Source organism: Microtus oregoni, unplaced genomic scaffold, assembly GCF_018167655.1.
Source record: "Microtus oregoni isolate MIOR12 unplaced genomic scaffold, Mior012 000011F_ref0000422, whole genome shotgun sequence".
Classification (NCBI taxonomy): Eukaryota; Metazoa; Chordata; class Mammalia; order Rodentia; family Cricetidae; genus Microtus; species Microtus oregoni.
Genome location: NW_024543070.1, coordinates 47350192 through 47372687, shown reverse-complemented (window position 1 = coordinate 47372687; position 22496 = coordinate 47350192). Strand labels below are relative to the sequence as shown.

General features: G+C 46.5%; 1 protein-coding gene across 4 annotated transcripts in view; it reads left to right on the top strand.

The window, feature by feature from the left end:
* The window catches only part of LOC121453299 (BDNF/NT-3 growth factors receptor), a 328350-nt gene that overhangs the window by 262753 nt on the left and 43101 nt on the right, over window positions 1–22496 (top strand). For all 4 annotated transcript variants that reach the window (XM_041659956.1, XM_041659957.1, XM_041659958.1 and 1 more), the window contains exons 15-16: window positions 474–646; window positions 6520–6754. In XM_041659956.1, coding sequence (XP_041515890.1) covers window positions 474–646; window positions 6520–6754 — 408 coding nt within the window. The remainder of the gene's footprint in view (window positions 1–473; window positions 647–6519; window positions 6755–22496) is intronic.

Genomic DNA, 22496 nt, shown 5'->3' with positions numbered 1-22496 from the left:
CATACACACACACACACACACACACACACACACACACACATTTATGGCTCTGTACACATACATCTGCATAGATGAAACTTAAAAAAAAAAAAAAAAACCTTTTTCAAGGGTTCCATGAGCAGAGGTGAGGTATACATAGTATCATGGAAGTCTCAATAGGCACCCGGAAGCGGCAGAAAACCCTGGTGATCATTGGTCCAGCCCATAGGCAAGCAGCATGGAGCCTGTAAGATAAACTCCCCTGGGAACTCAATGAGAATGGGCCTAGGAGACTGCTCCATAAGCTACAAACTTTTGTGCGCCCACGAGGGTGAGGCCTCGGAAACACAAACGTCACTTCCTTAAGGACTAGGGGGCTTCCTGACATTCCGGGTAATTAATGAGATACGTGGTCATCCCTTGTAGAGTTCTTAGGACTCACTGATGGCTTTCTTTACTGAAACAACCTCTCTTTGGTGTCCCCTTTTTAACAGACGCTGAAGGACGCCAGCGACAACGCCCGCAAGGACTTCCACCGTGAAGCTGAGCTGCTGACCAACCTCCAGCATGAGCACATTGTCAAGTTCTATGGCGTCTGTGTGGAGGGCGACCCTCTCATCATGGTCTTTGAGTACATGAAACACGGAGACCTCAACAAGTTCCTTAGGTACAGTGAGGGGTGGAGCCCCCTGGGCTTGAGAAGGGGCAGAATGTCACTGCTCAGATAACCAGGAGCAAGGATGGGAAGCCACTGGGAAGGGGAAAGGGAAACCCAAGCACCCGCACACAATGGACAAAGGAACAGAGGGAAAGGAGGAACACATTCCTTTTTCCTGCCTGGTCACCCCTCCTAAAGTGTAGTTAATTAGTCCTTCTGCATTCATTGAGCATTTGTTACATTTAATGACACTGTGTGTCTGGAAGAGTGTGCCAAGTGCACTACCCAAGACTACGGAAACAGAGAAAGCGAAGGTACTTAGGCAGCACCATAGATGTTGTAGTGGGGTCAGAGTGAAGCATCCGGGAGGGATGGCAGGAATGGGGTGGGGGAGGGGAAGTAGGAAACAGCTCCGGGCATGGAAGCTGGGGAGCTATTGTGTGGAGCAGATCTGCCCTCGGAAGCTCTTGGATCTAGAATGGAACAGACAGAGCCCAAAGACCAAAGATTTCAAAGGAAAAGGATGGGACAACATTTGACAGAGCCATTGAAGTCTTGCAAATGTGACTATTGCTAACAAGGTCCCCCTGAGCAAAGTGTATGTAAGCAGGGTCCCTAAAAGAGAAACAGAGTGTTAGCGCCACTTGGATTTCGAGCCCAGTCCTCATTAAGTCTCAGTTCAGCAAAGGCTTCTCAAGCAGTCCCATCCCTCAGACAGCGGGAGGAGGAGACACAAGAGAGTGGGAGGGACTTTAGAGTGCTCATGAGCCTCGAGGAAGTCATTTGTTCTGGAGTGTGAGCAAGTCACAGAGTGTCAGGGGTAAAGAGTGGCTTTTGTGGTGATGCCAGGGTACACCAGCAGAGCTGCCACCCCCGAGCAGATATGAAGCTGCTACCTAGCTGTGGCATGTATGAACTGAGTCTTCTCAGTGGTACTGAGCTCCAGCATGGCAGTTACAGTAGGCAAAGTCTGGAGAAGAATTCTCCTGGTGACCAGCTTGGTCATCAAAACTGCGGGCTGGCTGTCACCCTGGTAGGGTCCCCTGGTGAATGTCCCCATCCTGTGACTGTCTAGGGAGAAGCATACAGTGAGTCAGATACACAACACATGACAAGAAAGAAAGGAAATAATGTCTTCATTCTCATTGGGCAAAGACAGAAATAGAGATGGATCTTACATGTAAGATAATCGGGGTAAGGCACCACATTCCAGCATGGCCAGAGAACATGGGTTCTCCTCCTGAATGGGGCCTCAGCTCTGGCCCAGGCACCTTTGCCCCAAGTCCCTTACAGACCTCTCTATGTGTTCTTTTCCTTAAACATCAGCTGGCATCTCAAAATATTCGCCTGCACATGTAGTTTGGTGGGGGATTATAACTGGGAGAAAGAGAGGATGTCAGGAGCATACAGATCACCTCCCCTCCCTCGCCTCATTTTTCCTGATAAGGCACCCCAAGAACAAGCTTAGAGGGGAGTTATCAATAACTTTTGGTCCCATGGTCCCCTGTTTCTGCCATGTTTTCCTCTGTTCAGAGATTCAAAAGCCCAGTGAGTGTATCTTTTGTGTAATGGTCACTCATAGTCCTCCCCGTCCTCCTCTTGTGCCCCCGGCTGCTGCCCAAACAAGGAAGGAGAGCTTCCCATTTACTGCAAGATTCACCCTGCAGTCTTAGTAGGGATGGCCAAAGGGGACAGAGCTCACTGCTCTTAGAACTGGCTCTACGGGGCACTGATGTCTGGACCATTTTTACGGTCTGCCTTTTATACATACGTCTCAGTTCTTGCTTAGGCTGGATCTCTGCTTTCCCTGTGGTTGTGTGTGTACGTGCAGATGCCAGGTGAGATCAGGAGTGCACAGGGCAGTCAAGGCATTGAGAGGCAGCCCTAACCTGCCCTCCTGTGTTATCAAAGCATTCATTGTGGGAAAAGTCAGGGGGCAGTGGCAGATTCTTGACTTTGTCGGAGCCGATATGAGAAGAAGGAAAATATTAACTTTGGTTGAGGACTAGTTGTTCCTGTGAGAGATATTTTCATCATTCCTCAGGCTCTCTCCCTAATCCAAAAACTTTTTTTTTCTTAAATACTATAACAAAATAAACCCACATGCAGTTATCTGGATGCAGTTTTATGCATCTGCATGTTCAGACATCTGTGTGTGTTTGTGTGTGTATGTTAAACGGTGTGACTAGGGGTGTTTGTGTATGAGTGTGCTCTGTGAGTGAGTGAACGTGTGTGTGTCTATTATGGGGGTGAGTATATGATTATGTGAGTTTAAGTACATATGTGTGAGTGTGTATTAGTGAATTGTGCTCTGTGTGTCAATGTGAGGGGCAGGGTAGCATATGTGTGTCTGTGTGTATATATGCGTGAATGTATGAATGAATGTGTGTCTGTAAGTGTGAGTATGTGTAGGTGTAACTGTGTGGATATGAGTGTATGTGCAAATGTGCGTATGTGTGTGTTGCATAAGTATATGTATTCAAGTGTAGGTAGATGTGAATGTATATGGGTATGAATGTATGTGCATGTGTATATGTGCATATGAGTATGTATGTGTATATGTGCACGTGTTTGTACATATGTGTATGCATGTGTATATATGCGTGTATGTGTATATGCATGTGAGTGTGTCTGTTACCACTCATCTTTGGGCTTTCTGTCAGCCACACCTAAGCTTCCCCTCTGCCTTCTGAGGCCTTCCCTTGGCATCCTATGCAGGGCGTGGAGAACTTGGAAACTCAGCTTGATTCCAGAATCTGCTACACTCTGGATCGGTGTGGCTGCCAAGGAGCAGATTCAGGTGCAGTGATGCACAGCAAGGACGGGCTGTCCTTTTCCTGGGAGGAAACCTGGCACACAACTGCCATGACAGATCGCCAAGCATCTTGGCAGTGCTTGATAAAGCCAGATGTCTTATGTCTCAAACCTTTCTCTTTATACCGAGCACAATGCAGCAGGTCTGACATGAGGTGGACAATGGGAAGGATAATTTCATTTTAAGAGTTTCACAGTTTTTCCCTTCAGAATCTCTCCCAAGTTCCCTCTTAATGTGGAGATAGATGAGTAATTTTCAAGCAATAACAAATAATATTTATTCAGAATTTCTATGCATAATCGATGTGTTAATTTATGAAAACCAAATAATATTTCAAAAATTTAAAGATAAATAAGCTCCCTATTTTATGCACAGTCTTGTGGCACAGTTAAAGAAGCCAACTCATGAAGCAGAGGATAGAACTGAGACTCCAGCCATGGCCTCTGGGCCGCTTCCTGGTTCCTGAGAAGTACCTGTTACAAGGATGCATAGGGAGCCACTATATGAGAAGGATAAGTCTTAGTGACCGGAGTTGGGTAACAATGGCTGGCAACAACTAATTGCATATTTTAAAACAGCTCTAGAGATAGTGTTATTAATACAAGGGGAGGGTAAATTTCTAAGATGGTGTGTATGTCAGTTATTGTGGTCTAACATACCTTATACATTATGCACATCCATAAACACGAATGACTATTATGTGCCAATCAACTTTATAGTAAACTTAGCAGATAAACTCACTTTTTAACAAATATGAAGGAGGCTGGGATACAGCTCGATGGTAAGGCACACCTTCCTCATCTGCACGAGCCCTGAGATCCGTCCCTAGCACTGCACATCCAAACAGGTGGTAAGGGAAGAGGTGTCAATTACAGAGCCCATTCAGTGCAGACAACCAGACCAGGAAGGCTGAGCAGCTTCCTGTAGGTCCCCGAGCCTGCTGCTGGCTCCCCAAACCAGTGCACTGGGGAAGCATTGCCATCACCACTCCTGGAAGAACAGCACACTTTTTTTTTTAAATTTTTGAGTGATATAGGAGGACCTAGGTTCTGCGATTCTCTTAAGAACTTGTCCAGGACATTCACCTGTCCTTTGTGGAAGGACATCTGCCCCAAAGGGAAAATCCTCGTTACATTCTCAAAAGCAAGCAGGAAAGGGGGTTCAAGGGTGTGAGAGCCTGCCCCATGCACGGAGCTACGCAGAGCACTGGTGTCTGGTGTTGGGTCTCCAGCTTCCCTCTGCTGCTGGCTGGTGCACAAGGCTGCTGCAGGAGGTTTGCAGAGATGATATGTTTCAGAGAGGGGTTTGGACACTTCCTTCCCCCTGGAATGGAGACCTCCTGCAGACTCAGGTGTCCAGCTTTCCGTAGCTGGAGCAATGACTGACATTGACTTTGTTCATTCCCTGAATACCTGACGTTTCTTAGTCTTTTGGATCCCCAATAGTTTATGTCTCTCAGTCCTTTACCTGAGTTTGAGCTTGGGGTGAGTCATCTTCTGAGGTGGGAAGGACTTTGGCATCCTCAAAAAAAGGAAAGCTCCCATTTTCCTCAGGGCTCTGTAGCTCCATTACAGACCCAGCTTTGTTTTTTTGTTTTTTTTTTTTTTTGTTTTGTTTTTTTTTTCAGATATCTCCCACTTTATAAAAAGCTCCCCCTAGCTCTATAAAAAAGTGCCCCTTCAGACTCAGTATTAATTCTTCCTCATGCCAATGCTCTAGGAGGCTGCTTAAAGGATCTAGGTTATAGAATGAAGAGACAGGCCCAGTAAGTTGCAGAATTACAGGACTCTCTTGGGTTGGGACTGGGCTCAAATTCAATTCTGACAGCCTGAGCTTTGGCTTCTGTGCCATGCTGTGCTCTGTTTTATAACCTCCAGGGACACTTTCTCAGGGCCCTTCCTGGGTGCCACAAAAGATGAAATCTGTTAAGACTTGCCTGGTAGGAAACCAGGAAGCTCCTCCCAAGAGAATGGGTAAACCTAGATATTCAGAGACAGAGGAGGAGACAAAGAATCCCCCCTACCTCCCACATAATATCCCCATGAGGAAACTACAGATTAGTGAAGTTCAAAGACTTCCCCAGATGAGGGTGTTAGATAGTGGTGGACTGGAACACGCCCCACGCCTCTGCCAGAGCTTGTTCCTAGAGAAAGCAGGGTGAAAGGCCTGGTGACAGCATGCCTTAGAAATGCAAAGGCTATGTCTGGGCTGGAATAGTTCAGGGAAGGCGGGATGCATGCTAAAAATGTTGGCTAATTCTTGCCCTCTCATTTTCAAACACCCAAGTTGTTCTGGGACCCAAAGATGGAATCACCCACTTTCTTAATGGAGACCCCCTCCCTTCTTAGTCTCCCATAGAGTGGAGGGATGCTTTGCCCAAGCCATGTAGAGCGGGGTGGGGGTGGGAGGGCAGCACCTTTCTTAACTCCCTGCAGTGCCCTCTCAGGACACAAGGAGAACTGATTTCTGTGCGGTAGGCTTGTGGAGACAAATGACCTTTCTGGCTAGGACCCTAGCCTTGAAAGAGTCAAGGGCTTACTTGAAAGCCACACTTTGTCACACATCAGGTGGGCTGAAGGGGACCTTGAGCTACCCATCTTTGACAGGGACATTTGGAGTTGTCAGCGTTCGAGTAGGGTGGCCAGCTGCAGCCCGTTTGGAGGAGGCCTGGGGACCCTCTGATGCTAGGACCGGGCCTCCAGGAAATCCAGCCTCTCTCTGCCCCCGCTTTGACTCCATCTCAGCCAGGTTACACTCTCAGAGTTTGTGAGTTCGTGGCCAATGTCTGATGGCAGCAGAATTATGAATTACGGAAACATGAGTCTGTTGATGGGTTGGCATGAGAGAGCTCACTATTCTAGTCCACACAGCCCCCAGAATACCACTCAGGAGAAATGAGGCAGCCGGGCGCTCTCTCAGCTGTGGAGATAAAACTGTGGGTGAAATGGAACGTTCTGGCCTCTTATTCCCCTAAGTCAGGCAGTGTCCCCCAGCCCCAGTCGCTAAATGGAAACTGAGTCCCTCTAGTCTTCCAGCGGAGGCTCTAGCCTCTTGTATTCTCCCACAGGGCACACGGGCCGGACGCGGTGCTGATGGCGGAGGGCACTCCACCCACTGAGCTGACGCAGTCTCAGATGCTTCACATCGCTCAGCAAATTGCAGCCGGCATGGTCTACCTGGCGTCCCAACACTTTGTGCACCGTGACCTGGCCACCCGGAACTGCCTGGTAGGGGAGAACCTGCTGGTGAAAATTGGGGACTTCGGCATGTCCCGGGACGTGTACAGCACCGACTACTATAGGGTGAGTAGCTGCCCCAGCAAGGAGTTACCATTTCCGGGTGGAAGGGCCATGTATTCAGAAGGTTGGTTGAGCTGGCATAAGAAAATATCGCTGATGAATAGAAATTGACTCTTCATAGTTCTTGAGACCTCTAAGACCACGGTGGCAGTGGTGTGACTTCCTCCCGGAGCTCTCTCATCAGAATGCAGGTAGCTGTCATCTTTCCATGTCATCTGTTATCTTTGTTTTTCTTTATTTTTACATGCATGGGTTTTAATGGAAGAACACACTTCTAAATCTCCTCCTCCAATTTGGATACCAGCAAGACTGGACTAAAGTCCACCCTATTGGTCCCATTTTCCCCAAGACACCTCTTTAAAGTTCTACTTGGAACATGATGATGCTCTCAGTCATGTCTATGTCCAACATCTAAGTGTTAGGGAGAACCGTCCTTCACCCTGGCTTTCCAGATTATTGCATCTCATTGCCACGACAAAAAGGCGTCAGCATTTCCAGGGTGTTGACTGAGGACACAAGGATCAAGGCTTAACCAAGAACTTCCGTTTGATGGGGAAAATGATAGCTAGACACCGTAAGGGTTGAACGTGTATGGTTTTGTTTCAATAAACGGTCTCCAGGAGACCTTGGCGGCTCCCTCACAGAGCCACAGTGAGTGAAAGTGGCGGAGCTTTCACACAATGGTGCTGTGGGAAAAGTTCCGCCAGTCTGCTCTGGAAGAGTCCCTCACAAGCGGATAGACTTACAGATAGTGCTCCCAGTCCGTTGGCAACTTGGGGTTGGCACACTCGGAGAAAACAGAGGTCTTGGAACCTGGATGTGAAGAATGGGGATGTTTCTGGAAACCCAGCGATCATGGCAGAGGGAAGGTTTAGCATGGGCTTGAAATCTTCTGATTATTGTTTGTGTCACTTTCCCCCTTCCAGAGCAGGGTGGGGCTGGTGGAGGCAATGCCACTCTTGGCTTTGGCACAGCTCGTGGCTGTTTACCTTGACGACGAGCCCTCTCAGCTTGTATCCTATATCCTTTCCCACTGCCAACTCTGCTACACTTGGTTTAAGAAAATGAATCTCGCCCTTGTTCCATGCTCTTCAGCAGACTGTACTGTGATGGTTTTTCCTTTGATAAGCTCGTATCTGGTGTGTGACGAGTAAACAGAAGTCAAGTTGGGGGACTCCCTTAGTATTTGCAGAAGATGTGAGCAGCCTTACTCTTAAGGGTCCGAAACAGAACTTGGAAGCAGCACCTGCCCTAAACCTAAGTGGTTGACTTTTCCCAGGCGTCTAAAGTGCAGATGGTATTTTATAGGCATATCTGTTTTATTAAATTTGTTTTTCTTGGTGTGAGGTGGGGATAAGTATCTTCCAGTTTCAGAGAAACAAGGGGATACTTCTCTGAGGAAAGGTTTTGCTGATCTTCATGAGTATGAAAAGAAGAAATACATGATCCAAGTAGCAGCATTTTAAAAAAAATAAATGTTGTAAAGGACTTGGAACAGAGAAAGAATTCAATAAATGTTGTGATTTAAGTTTTATGCAAATCAATAAGGGCATATTTCATCCTAAGGCTAGGACCGAAGTAAGTGAAGCCCAATATTGTCAGAGCATCTCTGAAAAATAATTTGGAGAACAAGTAATGAAAATCTCGATAATAAAAAGATCAGCCACTCGACTCAAAACTAAGCAAAATACTTGAACAGATATTGTTCTAAAAATGGTAGGGAAGGACCAAGAAGCACACAGAGAGATGCTGAGCACCCCAGTCAGTAGGGGACTAACGGACAATGACAGTTACTAATGCTGTAACAAAGATGAACAGACAGTAATACGTACTGGTGAGGGGGTGGGGAAATTAAAATTCTCATCCATTGCTGGTGTGAAGGCAGAACTATGCAGGTGCTTGGGAATATAGCTTAGCAATTGCTTAGATTTTTCAACATAAAGCCACAATGTAACCTACCAATCCTATTCCTATGAATATGCTCAAAGGAATAAAAGTTCTGTTTACACAAAAGCAGGTATGAAAGGTATTTATGATGTCTAAAGAGTACAAGCAACTTAAGTATTGATTAACTTCCGAATGGATAAGCGTGACATGGTAAATCAATAGGCTGTTATACTGTTATATTGATAGGCTGCTATTCCGCCATACAAAGGAATGGCATCTGACCCATGGTCCAACATAGATAAAATGTAAAACATCCTATCAAGGAGCTGGAGAGATGCCCAGTAATTAAGAGCACTCGCTGCTCTTGCTGAGGACCTGGGTTTGGTTCCCACCACCGACCTAGTGTTGCACAACCAACTCTAACCCCAGTTCCAGGGGATCTGATTTCTGACTTCTTCAGGCACCAGGCACACACATGGTGCACAGACATAGATGCAGACAAAGCCTTAACACACACACACACACCAAATTAAATATATCTAAAAAAAATAACAAAAAGAAAACAGGATATAAAGAGAAGGAAGCTAGGCACCAAAGGCCAGTGTTGTGTGACTCCATTTACAAGAAGTGTCTAGAAGGAGAAAATCTAAGGAGACAGGAAGTTGGTTGGTCTTGGGTTGAGGGAAAGGAACATCAAAGAGTGACCTCTGCTGGGTACACTGTTTAGGTTTTGGGTCTGTGATTTCAGAATTATATAGTGGTTTAAGGTTCATTATAAGTAGACTTAAAAATCCATCAGCCTTGTGAACTTTTAAGAAAAGAAATCTTGAAAAAGAAAGCACTGAAATAGTAGCTGCCATTATTCATATATATATATATATATATATATATATATATATATATATATTGATCTTGAACATCTGTGAATTATTTAAACAGTGGCATTTGTGGTCTGCCATCTTTGATTGTTGCTTGTTAGGCAAACCCTCCACTTATGCCTTAGTAAGACCCAATGCCTGGGATCCAAGCCTTTTGCTTTCCTGGGCACCCACAGGCATGTGGTATACATGAACTCGCACAGGCACACACACAGACACACACGCAGGCACATATATTAAAAAAAATAATAATAAATCTATAAAAATCCTTTAACTTCATCCCTGCTTGTGGCCATTACTCAATTATACTTGCAAAGTCTGTACTTTTTGGGGGGGGGGCTTTTTGTTTTGCTTACTCAAAATGAGGAAAAGGTACCAGCTTTCCACTGGCCACTGTTGTAGGTGGAAAGGAAGACAAGGTTGGTGGGTAGGAGCCTTGGGACGTGAGTTAGGTATTTTATTTAAGCTTTTTCTAAAATTTCAAAATGGTGGCTCACCTTTTGGCTTCATGGAAGCATCATCAAAGAATTAACTTGGGGAATACTTTGTTTATTGAAATGGTGAAGCATGCAACCCACCACCAAGTCCATCAAACAGGGAAGCAGGGATGATGCTTAGTTTTTCAGGAGAACTGCAAAGCACCCACTGAGGGAGACCCTGCACACCCTTGTCTCCACAGCAAATAACCCCATCTGTGAGATTAATCCTAATCCTCCCGCCATCACCCTGCCACCACGATCGTGAGCTTTTCTGGTGGATGCTTCTCCAGCACCTTCCACAAGTGCTTTCCCACTATTTTCTTCCTACATCACATTCTAAAGTGAGAAGTTGGTGTAGATGACGTTTGATGTAAGAAACCCACAGTAACCAAGGAGAGATTGGGCTAGCCTAGTGACTTAGTTCCTTTTCTGCTGCTGTGATGCAATTCAATGACAAAATCAGCTCACAGAACAGTGAGCCTCAACCTCCCAAACGCTGTGGCCCTTTAATACAGATCCTCATGCTGTGGTGACCCCAACCATAAATTTATTTTCACTTCTACTTTATAACTGTAATTTTGCTACTGTTTTGAATCATAATGTAAATATCTGTGTTTCTGAAGGTCTTAGGCAACCCCTGTGAAAGGCTCTTTCAACACTCCAAAAGGAGTCACGACACACAGGTTTAAAACAGCTGATAAAGAAGGAAAAGTTTATTTGTCTTAAGGCTCCAGAGAACTAGATATCCATAATGGCAGGGAAGGTGTGGCAGCAAGGAGTAGGTGTGGTAGCTGGAGCTGGAAGCCAAAAGATCTTATCTCAGCTGCACACACAGGAGGCCCTGAGAGTAAGCTGGAAGTGGGCTGACTAAAATCTCACAGCCTGCCCCCCCCTCTACCCGTGATATACTTCTTCCATCAATACTCCCTATTCTAAAAGTCCCATCGTCTCTCCAAACATTGCCACCAACTGCCGCTGTTCAAATGCATGAACTTAGCGGGGACCGTTCTCATTTAATCCACCACACCTGGCTTATCTTACATGGAAAGATAGCAAGTAGGAAAGGACTGACTGGTTTGGGAAGTAACAGATCCCTAATCTTTAAGAATAATCTAAACCTACTAGGTGCCTGAGTCTTCTGCTTATGGTGACTTGTGCATAGCCTTGTGTAGGGTAGCCAGTGCACAACCTTGGGGGTGGGAGTGCACAAACTTGTGGGGTGGCCTCAGCTCCAGACTCTTGGGAATAGCTGGTGGCAGCTGCTCCTGGTCACGAGGGAGCTGGCAGCACCAGGAAGCCTGCACCTCAAACCCATTGCAGCTGAGCTAATTACATCCTCCCAGTGAAGAGTTTGCATGGAAACCAGCCCAGCATGGCGGGCCCAAACTACTCCAGCATTTTTGTTTTCTAGATTGTTCTAATTAGCAGCTCTCTGCACCAGCCCTCTATTTTGTTTGGATGATCAGAAGCAGATTTGTGTCATCCTGGGCTAGGACATCACTCTACTTGATCATTACTCTGCCACTGTGGACCCATTGAGTTCTCTTTTCTTTCTTTCTTTTTTTAATTTGCACTTTGGTAGTTTTCTATGTTTGGGTCTAATTTGAGTTTAAAATTAACATAATCTGTTGGTGACTAGAGAGACCCAAACAGCTGATATTTTAGCTTTTTAAATCCTTGGGCTTTAACTTTATGTAGAAGTGATAAGAAATTCCATCCTTTAATTCATCTTTTACTTAAGAGTGAAGAGAAAAGAAAAGAATGGATAAGATGATTTGTGGTAGGCATTTAAGGAGGTAAATGATACATGTTATCTAAGGAAGGCCATGTTCAAAATCCAAAATGTCAAAATGCTATCAACAGTGAACCCAGAAATCACCGCTGATTGCCCAATGCCAGATTCTTACCTAATAGAAAGAAAATGTGCTGCGCTAGAACATTCTGGCTGATATAACAAGTAGCCAGACAACTTATAGCCAGGCAGAGAACCAGATTATAGCTTGGCACCCTCCTCCCTACTACCCACAATGGAGTGAGAAGGCTGATGACCTAGACCTGACACAGCATGGAGGACGAGCCTGGATAACTTAGGAAACAGATGAGCAGATAAAGAAACCTAATGGAGAACAGCTGGAGAGATGGCCCGGTCCCTAAGGTTAAGAGCAGTTGCTGTTCTTGCTGGGGTCCCTGGTGGGCTTCCCAGCACCCACAGGTGAACGCTCAGTCCTAATTCCAGTTTCAGAAGACTCGCTGCCTTCTTTAGGCCTCTGGTCATCAGGCATGCATGCAGTACAAACACCTAAAAGCAGGAAAAAAATACTCAAACACATCAAATGAAAATAATTGGAAGCCTTTAAATGTTATTTTTTTTAAATTTTCAACAAAAATTAACTGTCTTACCTTGGTCCTCCAAATGATTGTGTTTATTTTTAAGGAATATTGTTACCTAATACAAACATTTCTAGATAGAAAGGTAGGAAGATAAACTCATTCTAAAATTGTTTCTAGTTTCTTATTATCTGGTGTACCAGCACTATTCCTCTCCGAGAGGCAGCATAAGATAATTCCCACCTCTCTTCCCCTCTTGCTTTCATCAGACAGGGCGGTTGCTCACAGATCTGTGATCCCTCACAGGTTCATACAAATACAAACTACAGCTCAGAGCATCTGACATCATCAAAATGAGTTCCTATAGTTTCCCTCCTCTAATGTGAGGGGACAGAGAGCAAGCCCCCTGCCTCTGAGTGTTTGCACAGACTGACTCCATGCGGGGTGGATCACCAAAGTGGTTGGTGATTGTTGATGGAGACAACCGCTAGGAGGGTATGTCACCTCCGCTCCCGCAGTGAGTTAGGAAGACACCCAGATTGGCGTTCGGCTGGCTCATATTCGGGTGGCTCAGATGCCAGGACTGCCAACCTCAGAGGGTGAAACCTGGGGTGATGTCCTACCTCAGGTGACTTCTTGGCAATGAGGGCATGAGCACTGTCATAGGCTGGCTTCCTCTGTCGATGTATGTCTAGAACACTTGAAAATGAACCCAACGTTCATTTCAAGGGAAAACTCAATCCCTTCCTGAAAACGCGATGTCCTCTGTGCCATCAGCTCCCATTTGTATGTGTCATTTCCTTATTTTCTTTGTCATATAAAACGCGTGCACAATGACTCTTGACTGTCACACGAACAATTATAGATCTTTCTAGTTGGGCTCTTTTGCTTAAAGTGGCTTCAGAAAAATGAGATATTGTCTGTTCTTTGAAACCATCTTCTCTCAGTTCTTCTCAACACTTAGAGCATAGTTCAGAGGAACCCGTCTGCCAGAGAGAAATCAGAACATTGAGTTCAGGCTAATTCTGTATTAAGAGAGATTAGCATAAATTATTTCAAGTTCCTAAGTTGGTTTAGTTTGCATCCAAGCTTTCCTAAGAACTTTTTACTTCTACTTTTGAGTTTTAGTAAGGTAAAGGCTAAAGTCCTCTCGCTCATTCATCCATTCGTTCATTCATTTGTTCAGCAATCATTCATTCAACACATACTTAAGAAACAAATATCATACAGCATTCTGGATACAAAAGGAGCCTAGGGAAAGGCTCATGGGCTATGCTTGGACATTCCAATCTACTGAGACAAGTTCTGCACTGGAGATGCGCCCTGGGGACCCCAGGGTAGAAGCTTAGCTTAGAAAATCAGAGTGGAATTCACAGAAAAGCCTTCAACCTGGGACTTAAGTTGTAAATCCCAAATTGTTCTATTGTCTAGTAGGCCCCAAGCAGGAAAAAGATGGGGGACATATAATAGATACAAAGAGAGTTGGCAAAGTAGACATTGTGGGTGTGGCCAGAAAACAGAGAATCTTTTGCCACGCATCCAGTGGTATTTGGGCTGTTACCAAATTCAATAAGAGCCAGGTGGTCATACCTATGTCTTCATACTCATCTTTAGAACTGAAAAAGACCAAGACAGTTTTTACACCAGAATATGTAGTCTGATAAGTCCTTGGAGCCAGGAAAAGAGTCTCCAGCAAAGGCCAGCCTCCCTCCCTCTTTAGATACTTGTTCTGCCTGCCATAAAACATTTCTTAACTTCCATCTCCGAGCTGACACAGTGTGAACTTCAGTGGAAGAGACCCATAGTCACAGGTCATTGTCCTTAAGCAAGAGCTCCTCACAGCCTTTTATGTCTTATTGTGTCTTGTGACCTTTAACAGGACATAGCTTAACCACAGAAAGTTTCAGAAGACAAGAGAGGAGCAGGCCTGGAGAGGCACTGTCTCGGCTCTCTACCCCACCCACATTGCAGCCTGTGAAAAGAGTTAGGGGTAGAGTAACAGTCTGTTATTCATCTTCCGGGCTCTCATTTGTAGCCATTAGCCTATCCATTTTACGCACAGACATATTGCATTCAAATAGTAAGCATTTTCCTTGGTGTAGGAGAGATGTAGGTATAGCAGGCCTCTCCCAGGAGCTTGGACGGACAGGTCAGAGGACTCTGAGAGTCCTGGGAGGTCACCTCACCAGGTGCTTTCCATCCCTGCACTCCATCTTCCAAGCAATCAGGCCGCAGCGCTCTCTCTCTCTCTCTCTCTCTCTCTCTCTCTCTCTCTCTCGCAATCTACATGACATCACTAGAGCTGTGGAGGTTGTGAAGGAGGAGCAGCAGTGTGGCAGCCTTTGGACAAAGGTTTACATCTCTGGTTTCTAACCCTGTGAACATGCTGGTACTGATTCATCTGACCAAAGGCATTAGTGTGCTCCTAATAGTGGCTAAGCAGGTTGTGGTTGCTTTGCTTGTGAAACAGGAACAGGTGGGCAAGAAATAATCTTTCTTCAAACATCCACTGTAATCTGTTATTTTACACCCTGTTGGCCAGAGTTAGGTTAAAATGAAGGGCTGAGCTCTCTTGCAAAACATTCCTAGAAAAAAAAATGGGATATAAAATGGGGAGAGGGGAACAAAAATGAATGACTTTAGTCTAAGAAAACTATCGTTCTTACCGACCTCATGTCCTGAGATAGCCCGTTTCCTTCCTTGCCAGGGGCTCTTGCCTTGGAAGTGTTCTGGAGAGCAGTACACCCAGCTGGTGTGCAGCCATGGGTTAAGACAGGAGTCCTGGAAGTCTTTGGTTCTTTGCTTCTTAGGCTTCTTCTGCCCTCTAAGATCATCCGGGTCCCAGGCCCTGTGACAGTGATTTGCCTCCTGGTTCCTTCAGCTCCGATTCCTTGGACTTAGTGTTTTCACCACTTTAGATCTTTATTCAGACTTCCCTGCTCCTCCCCACCACACAGCTCATCGAGCACCCATGTTGTGTGTCCCCTCATCATACCATTCTGGATGGCTCCTGCTGCCACAGCTTCCGTTTCAGTAAAGTCTCCCGCGGTGTCTGGCTTCCCTTTGTTGCCACCCATCCATCCTTCCTGTTGCTCATTTCTGAAAGCTCAGCAGGAATCTTCTCTCATCTCACCCATGTCTCTGTGTTTTAAGACACAAAACAGAGTCAGTGGGCAGGCAGGCGTTTTCCTGAAATTCTACATCCGTTCGGCGTAAATCTCAGTTGATTCCATTTCCTCTTCATCATGGTGTGAGCCTTCCTAGGATGGTGGGCCAGTTAGATGGGAAGTCAGACATCGTGACTCTTCCTTATTGAATGCTCAGTGCTCTGTGTTTCTATAAATGTTTCTGACCTTTGTTTAGGAATGCAACTACATTTTTACAGGGCTAATTTTATATTTTGTGTATTGATTTTTTTTAAATTTCCTGGGCAAGACAAGAGCTTCGGCAACTTTAGGGTCTACCCCAGATTCTGGAAAGTATGAAGTCTCCATTCTGCTCCATGGGAGCCAGCACTTCTCCTTGTCCTGTATGAGCATCTAGTGCTGTGCCCTCCCGTCTGTGATTCTTCCCCCAGCTATGCATGCTCACATGCATCCTCGCATGCAGCTCCAGGGGTCCGGTCCATCTCGGTGGGCAGGGCATGCCACAGCAGCTCACACCAGGATGGATAAAATGGAGACGAAAGGCTCAGGGGGAGTGGAGGATAAAGAAACACACACACACACACGCACATGCAGGCATGTGCACGCACGCATGTGCACACACATACATAGGAAGGGGAGAGAGAGCTGTAAGCTGGCTGGCTTTTCCTTCCCTCCATTTTACCTTTATTTCATCCAGGACTCCAGCCTGCAGAAAGGTACCGTCTACAGTTAGAGCCAGTCTGGCCTTAGCTAATCTCCCAGGAAAACCCTCCTAGACACACCCAGAGTCCTGCTCCACCATTCTTCTTGGCAGTCTTCACTTCCATCAAGTTGACAGTCAAGATTAACCATCGTGTGGAACTTTCAGTGAACTAGACTTGAGCAATCGCTTGACTCCTCAGGTTCGCTTATCTCTCAAGGAGCACTGGCCGCCATCATGTTTATCGAGTAGCGTGGAAATGGTTTATATTTAGGTCGGCTGAGAAGGGTTCCTCACTATTACTTCATCTTTCCTCGAAACAGAAGGTGGGTGCCATCACTCTGTGGTAGATGTGTCATCTCAAGTCCGTCAGTGAGCTACTTACAATCCACAGTAAAGAGAAACATGCTCCCTCATCTTTTTTTTTAAACAGCTACTTCCTGTGAAGGCTTTCCCCCTCCTTTCTAATTAAATAACTTCCATTTACATAATACTTCCACAATTAAAGTTTTTCTGCCTACACAAGATTATTACTTAAGTAAGAGAGATTTTTCTCCATCTCCAGTGAGTAGTGAGCACGGGGGGGGGGGGGGGTTGATTATCTCATCGTTGTTACTCTGAGAAATTTCTCAGATTCCACTGTAAACTGGGTCAAGAAGGTGTTGGGAAACCGTGTGGGCAGAAAATGGCCATAGCCTCCCCTGCTTCTCATAGTCTCCCAGTTTTCACTCTGTTCTCAGTCCCGGGAAACTGGGCAGATGAATGGCTGGATTAACTTGAGATAGTGTTTCGTACAGACAAGTTCTGTTCCCTAAAGAAACACTCCTTGGGAGAAGATGCGTGAATGACTCTGCCTGATGCTAAGCAGTGAGGCCCACGCTGCAGAGAGTAAATTGAATTCGGGAGAGGTGATGGAGGAGATCTATAAAATTCTATGGGGAAATAAATTGGATTTGGCCTAAGTTGTAAAGGGAGAAAAGTATCAGGTAGGGTGTTAGTAACCTTAAAACTATTTCCTGTGACTGGTACTGCGGTCCAGACCTAATTACAAAGGCTGCTTGTGTGCAGCACACATTCTGATGTTAAACTCCAAGGTCCTTGCTCAGTGCCAGGCCCATACCGGGTTCTTGCTGATCACACTAAAAGCTTCCAGAAAAGAGTGTTCAATATTCTTCTTTCAAAGCAAGGGTGCTCTCCCCTGCACTGTTTGCGCAGGCTAGAAGCTGTGGCGTTCCACCACGCTGAGTTGATCCCTGGGTTCTCATGATACCTGCAAACATCTGTCTTCGAGCCTTCTTTTCAGAGCTGTGCTTGTCCCGTCTGCCACCTGACTGTGAGGTTGCCAGAGATTATCACAGCAGCCATCCCAACCCTGGATGACCTCACCCCCCGCCACAGGTCAGCTGCTCAGAAGCTAGTGATCCTCTGGTGGCCAGGGCTTAGGAGAGGCTTGTGTAGAGTCATAAGAATATCACTTTCCAGACAAAGTGATGTGCACAGTGGGCTCCAGTAAAGTGTTTGTCGGTGGCGGAGGGGGCGGAACAGTCAGTGAAGTGCTTGCCAGATAGGCATGAGAAGGAATCGGATCCTCAGATTCTGTATGCTAACAGGCTTTTATAATCTCACACTTGGAAGCTGATCTCCCTGACCAGTCATTCACCGAGACCCTGGCCAGCCAGCTCAGCCAATCAGTGAGGCCCAGGCCAAGGAGACCTTGATTCAAACAACAGCAGCAACAAAACACATGCTGTACTTGAGGCTGACACTCAAAATTGTCCCCGGGCCTCAACTTGGATGAGCATAGACAGACTCTCTCTCTCTCTCTCTCTCTCTCTCTCTCTCTCTCTCTCTCTCTCACACACACACACACACACACACACACACAAACACACATATATACATATACACACAAAGGGAGGAAGTTAAAGAATTATCAATCAAGAGCCCTTCTGAGCTCTGATGAGAAGAATCTCTCAAATGTACGGCCTTACCTGCTCTTTACCACCAACAAACCTCCAAACTTGACCACATGTGTGGACCACCTAGGAGTTCATGTGCTCATTGTGAAAGCCCTTCCCAGACACCCATGCTTTAATTTAAATTGTAACAGTGGGCCTCTCTTAATTGGCAAGCTCCGGAAACTGGCCAGGGAGCCCAGGCTTGTTCTGTGACACAGGCTTGCCAGCTACTGAGAAGACCAAAGCGGAAGCCCTGAAAGCCCAAGGCCTGCCTAAGCTACAGGAAAGTTCAAACCCAACTGTGCAACTTAAAGAGAGCCTGCCTCAAAATAAAAATTGTTAAAAATCACCAGGGCTTTATCTTTGTGGAGTAGTAGCCTATCACGCACCAAGGCGCAGACTCGCGACTAGTACCACAAAGGCCCCATGCCGTTAAAAAAAAAAAAAATCTCTCAAATGTGATCTTTTATTTCCCTGATGGTGGCGGCATCAGAATCAAATGTGGTGTTAGGACTTCCAGTGAGCAAAATCTTTGGATTTTAGTCACCGCCCACCAACCACTTCCTCTCTCTACCGACAGAGGCCAGGTTCTTCGAACCGTGCTCTTTTCCTAGTGAGCCCCAACTCTATTTGTGACCAGCTTGTGAATGGATACGATTCGAGGATCCCCCCCCCCCCCTCATCTGGAAGGTGAGCCTGGCTCATTCTCCAGGCAGGCTTTGTCCTAGACATCCTGAGTGTAGTGATGCGCTGTAAACGGCAGGTTGAGAAGGATGCAGATGCTTCTGCAAGGAGCCAGAGCAGCAGGCCCTGAGCTCCCTGCCCAGCGGTCTAGGCAGACCCCTGCTGGCCGCCTCTGTCTCTGCAGGGTTGTGTCTGTGTGGGTGACTGGTGGGGCCTTGCGCAAGCAAAAAAAGGCTTGTGAAGACTGAAGCAGCTTGTCAAGGTATCCTTGTGGGTGTCTGTATTGAAGTGCCACAGTACGAAGGCTTTTTATTAGCAGTTATTTTAGAAGCCGAACACCAAAACGGAACCGTTTCTTCCCTACATGGCACTTCCAGGCTGGCTGCCTCCCTCAGCACCCTACGGCAGCACCAGCCTTCACATAAGGGGGTGGAGAACATGACGCTGGCTCCTTTGACGGTGGAGCCTGGCTATGAGGCCCACGCCCTGAGCCCTGGAGATAATTTGGTTCATTCACATGTTGCCGATGACGGGATGAAGCCGCGGGTGCTGCAGGGTGATGCGGAGGATGGGGGCCTCGTGGGTTGTCTTTGCGCACAACCCCAGAACCTTCCTGTTTTGAATGGATTGGGAGGGATGGATACCCTGTGTGAAGGAAGGGCAAGGAGAAACGCGGGCCAGCAAAGCCTGCAGTCTGTGAGCGTTCCTGCAGCTGATGTTCCTAAACAGTTCGGTGATGCTCACAGCTCTCCTCCAGCAAGTGCCAGCTTCTCTCTAGAAGCCTCAGTAGACTTCACAGTGATAAACAACGGTGCCCTGAGAAGACTCCTTTTGGTGCCTTAGGGAGTTGATTCTGGGTTTTGGAAGGGAAGGGTTTTCACTCCCCCTTATTATCTCAGCCTGATATGGAGCCCTCTCAACCACCTGTCTTTGTTATGGTGGTTCTGATTTTTGAGACAAGAGTCTCACCAAGCAGCCCAAGCTGGCCTTCAGTTCTCCATCCCCTTGCCTCAGCATCTGGAATTACAGATATGTCGTCCCCCTCCTCTACCCATGTTTTGATGATGAAGCAAATGAAGTACTCAGAGATGTGAAGTCGCCTCCGGGCGTCTGGACATCTGAACCCCTGTTTGTATTGTGGAGATTACCTCCCCGTCTCCACGGGTCTTTGGCTCTTTCCTAAATCTAGTACCCAAACTGTCGTGCAGACAGCTGTGTGTCCGACCTTTTGTTGTGTATACACGGTGTCATGTGACTTTGACCCACTGGAGCAACTTCGCTGACATTTATTTCCCAGCTTACTAGAGTGGAAATGTCTGCTGAGCCTGCCGCCCCATGCTGTCACGAGGCCACCCTGGGAAATGCAGTCCGTGATCGTGAGCTCTGTTCTCAGGACTCTCGCTGCCATTGGTGATCAGGAGGCAGCATCTTCCTCCTGGGTACCCTGGGTTAGTGTGTGGATCTCTCAGATAAGCCAACATGAGATGAGATCAGTTCTCAGGAGTGTGAGCACCGGCCTAGGTCTTTTTGGAAGGATCCCAGAGTGTCCATGGCTCACCATACTTAGCTCCCCTTTGCCTCCCCCGGGTCTATGATAGAATTTGCCAACAGTGGTTTGCATCCACATCCTTTCATATGGGCCTGCTTTCTCCAGTGCTGTCGCTATGAGAGACCTGCCTGCTGGTCCACGCCCCATGTTTCCTCCACTGCACCCTTCTTAGCGACCTCAGCTGCCACCATTGCAAACACCTTTCTCAAAAGCTTATTTTTAAGGTGTATTTCTTTTTATTTATGTGTCTTAGCATGTGCCTGCCTATATGTGTGTACACCACTTGCATGTAGTGTCCATGGAGGCCAGAAGAGGGCATCAGATTCCCTAGGACTAGAACCACCATATGGGTGCTAGAAACTGAACCCTGGTCCTTTGCAAAAGTAGCCAGTGCTCTCAACTGCTGAACCCTCTCACACGCCCAAACTGAAAGCACATTTTAACATTCTATGTGAGATGCTGCCTCCTGGTCTTTGGGGTTGGCCTAGAACTACTATCGCTTGCTTAGCTTTGTCAGCCTCCATGAAGCGTAGATCTGGCTTGCTCCACAGTGAGCCACGGCTCAGAGCCTCAGCAGCGTTGGCAACGTGTGCCTGGCTGCTCTGAATAGTGTCAGCCTCTCATTGGTTTATGGCCCGAGTGCCTACATAGTTCAAGGCCCATCACTGGAGGAGAAGATGATCCTGTGTGGAGTGCTTTGAGCTATAAGTCACTCACCGCTAGTGAAGAACCAAGGTGATGGGAGATGGGGAAACGCAAGTGTGGTAACATTTGATTCAGCATTTCACCAGATGGTGCCTTCTCGTTCTCTAAGCTCATACAAACTCATGGCTTAACCACAGAGGCAACATTCATCCCAGGGCATATTTGACCATGGCAGTCTTTCCTTGTTGCCCACTTGGTCCTCAAATTCTCCTTCAGAAATGCATAAGATAGAAATGGGGATTGTGCCATTGTCACAGGTCGCTCTGTAATGTCCTCTACCGGCAAGAGAATGTTGAGAGCTCAGTGCCCAACTTATGATGCTGCTTTGATGGCAAAGTAGGTCACTCCATGTAGGCTTCCAATTCCAGTTACAGCCTTCACAAACCGGTGTGTGTGTAAGGGGAGCCACCGCCACAAATGCCTACTCTGCACCTTCTTTACCTTGATGCACTGAGACCATTTGAAACATCAGCAAACCAAAACAAACCCTTCCATGCACTGATGAGCTTCTGTCAAGCATGTTGTGCCAGCAACACTAAAGAAATTAACACAAGTGGCCTATGTCAAGCCTGAAGTGCTCCAGGTTACTCATTCCCTAATACACATACCTCCAAACCCTTCCAAATAAGAAACAGAGCAGGCTTGCTAGCTCTCATCGTCAGTAAGATCAATCCACAGTGATAATGTGAACCCCAAGTATAGTATGTTGTGATTTCTAAGCATCATTGCCACCCAGTTGACCCAAGGAAAATAAGGTCACCTCTGGGGCTCCCTCCCAGAGGCCTACTGATAAAAGGCAGACTGTATTTGTGGGATCTCTCCATTTGGTTTTATAATTCCAAGCTAATATTCAGTTCCAGAAAAGACTTGATTTCAATTCACAGAAAAATTACAAAACTAGTAGAGGGTGGTGGGTGGGACAGGGACAGGAAGAGAGGAAGAAGGAGGGAAGCAGAAAGAGGAAGAGAGAGGAGGGTGAGCTCCGATTCTGTGTTCTTCAGAAGGCGAAGTCCTGCTTACTAATATCTTTAAATATTCATTTCTTTATCTCCTGTGCATGACCAAGCCCCGTGAATTATTCAGAATTTTTCTTCCAGATCCATTTTGTCTCCCAGCCATACATGTAAGAGGATTAGATGGTGGTAGTATCTTCCATATTTTCCTATCAGAAAACTATGCCTGCATAAGCAAAAAAAAAAATTCATTTAGTCATAAGCCAGACATTCGGGGATTGCTTCGTCTTAGGTAGCCATGCACAGAGAAGAGTAGACAATGACATAAGAAGGACAAGGTGCCTAAGACACACCTCTTTAAGGACAGCCACCTCTGCTAGCACAGGGCAGACCAGGATCACCTGTGCTCAGCAGGGTCTCCCACCGTGATGGACAAAGGCCTGGTGTTGAGAAGGTGATGAACACAACAGAGAGTGAA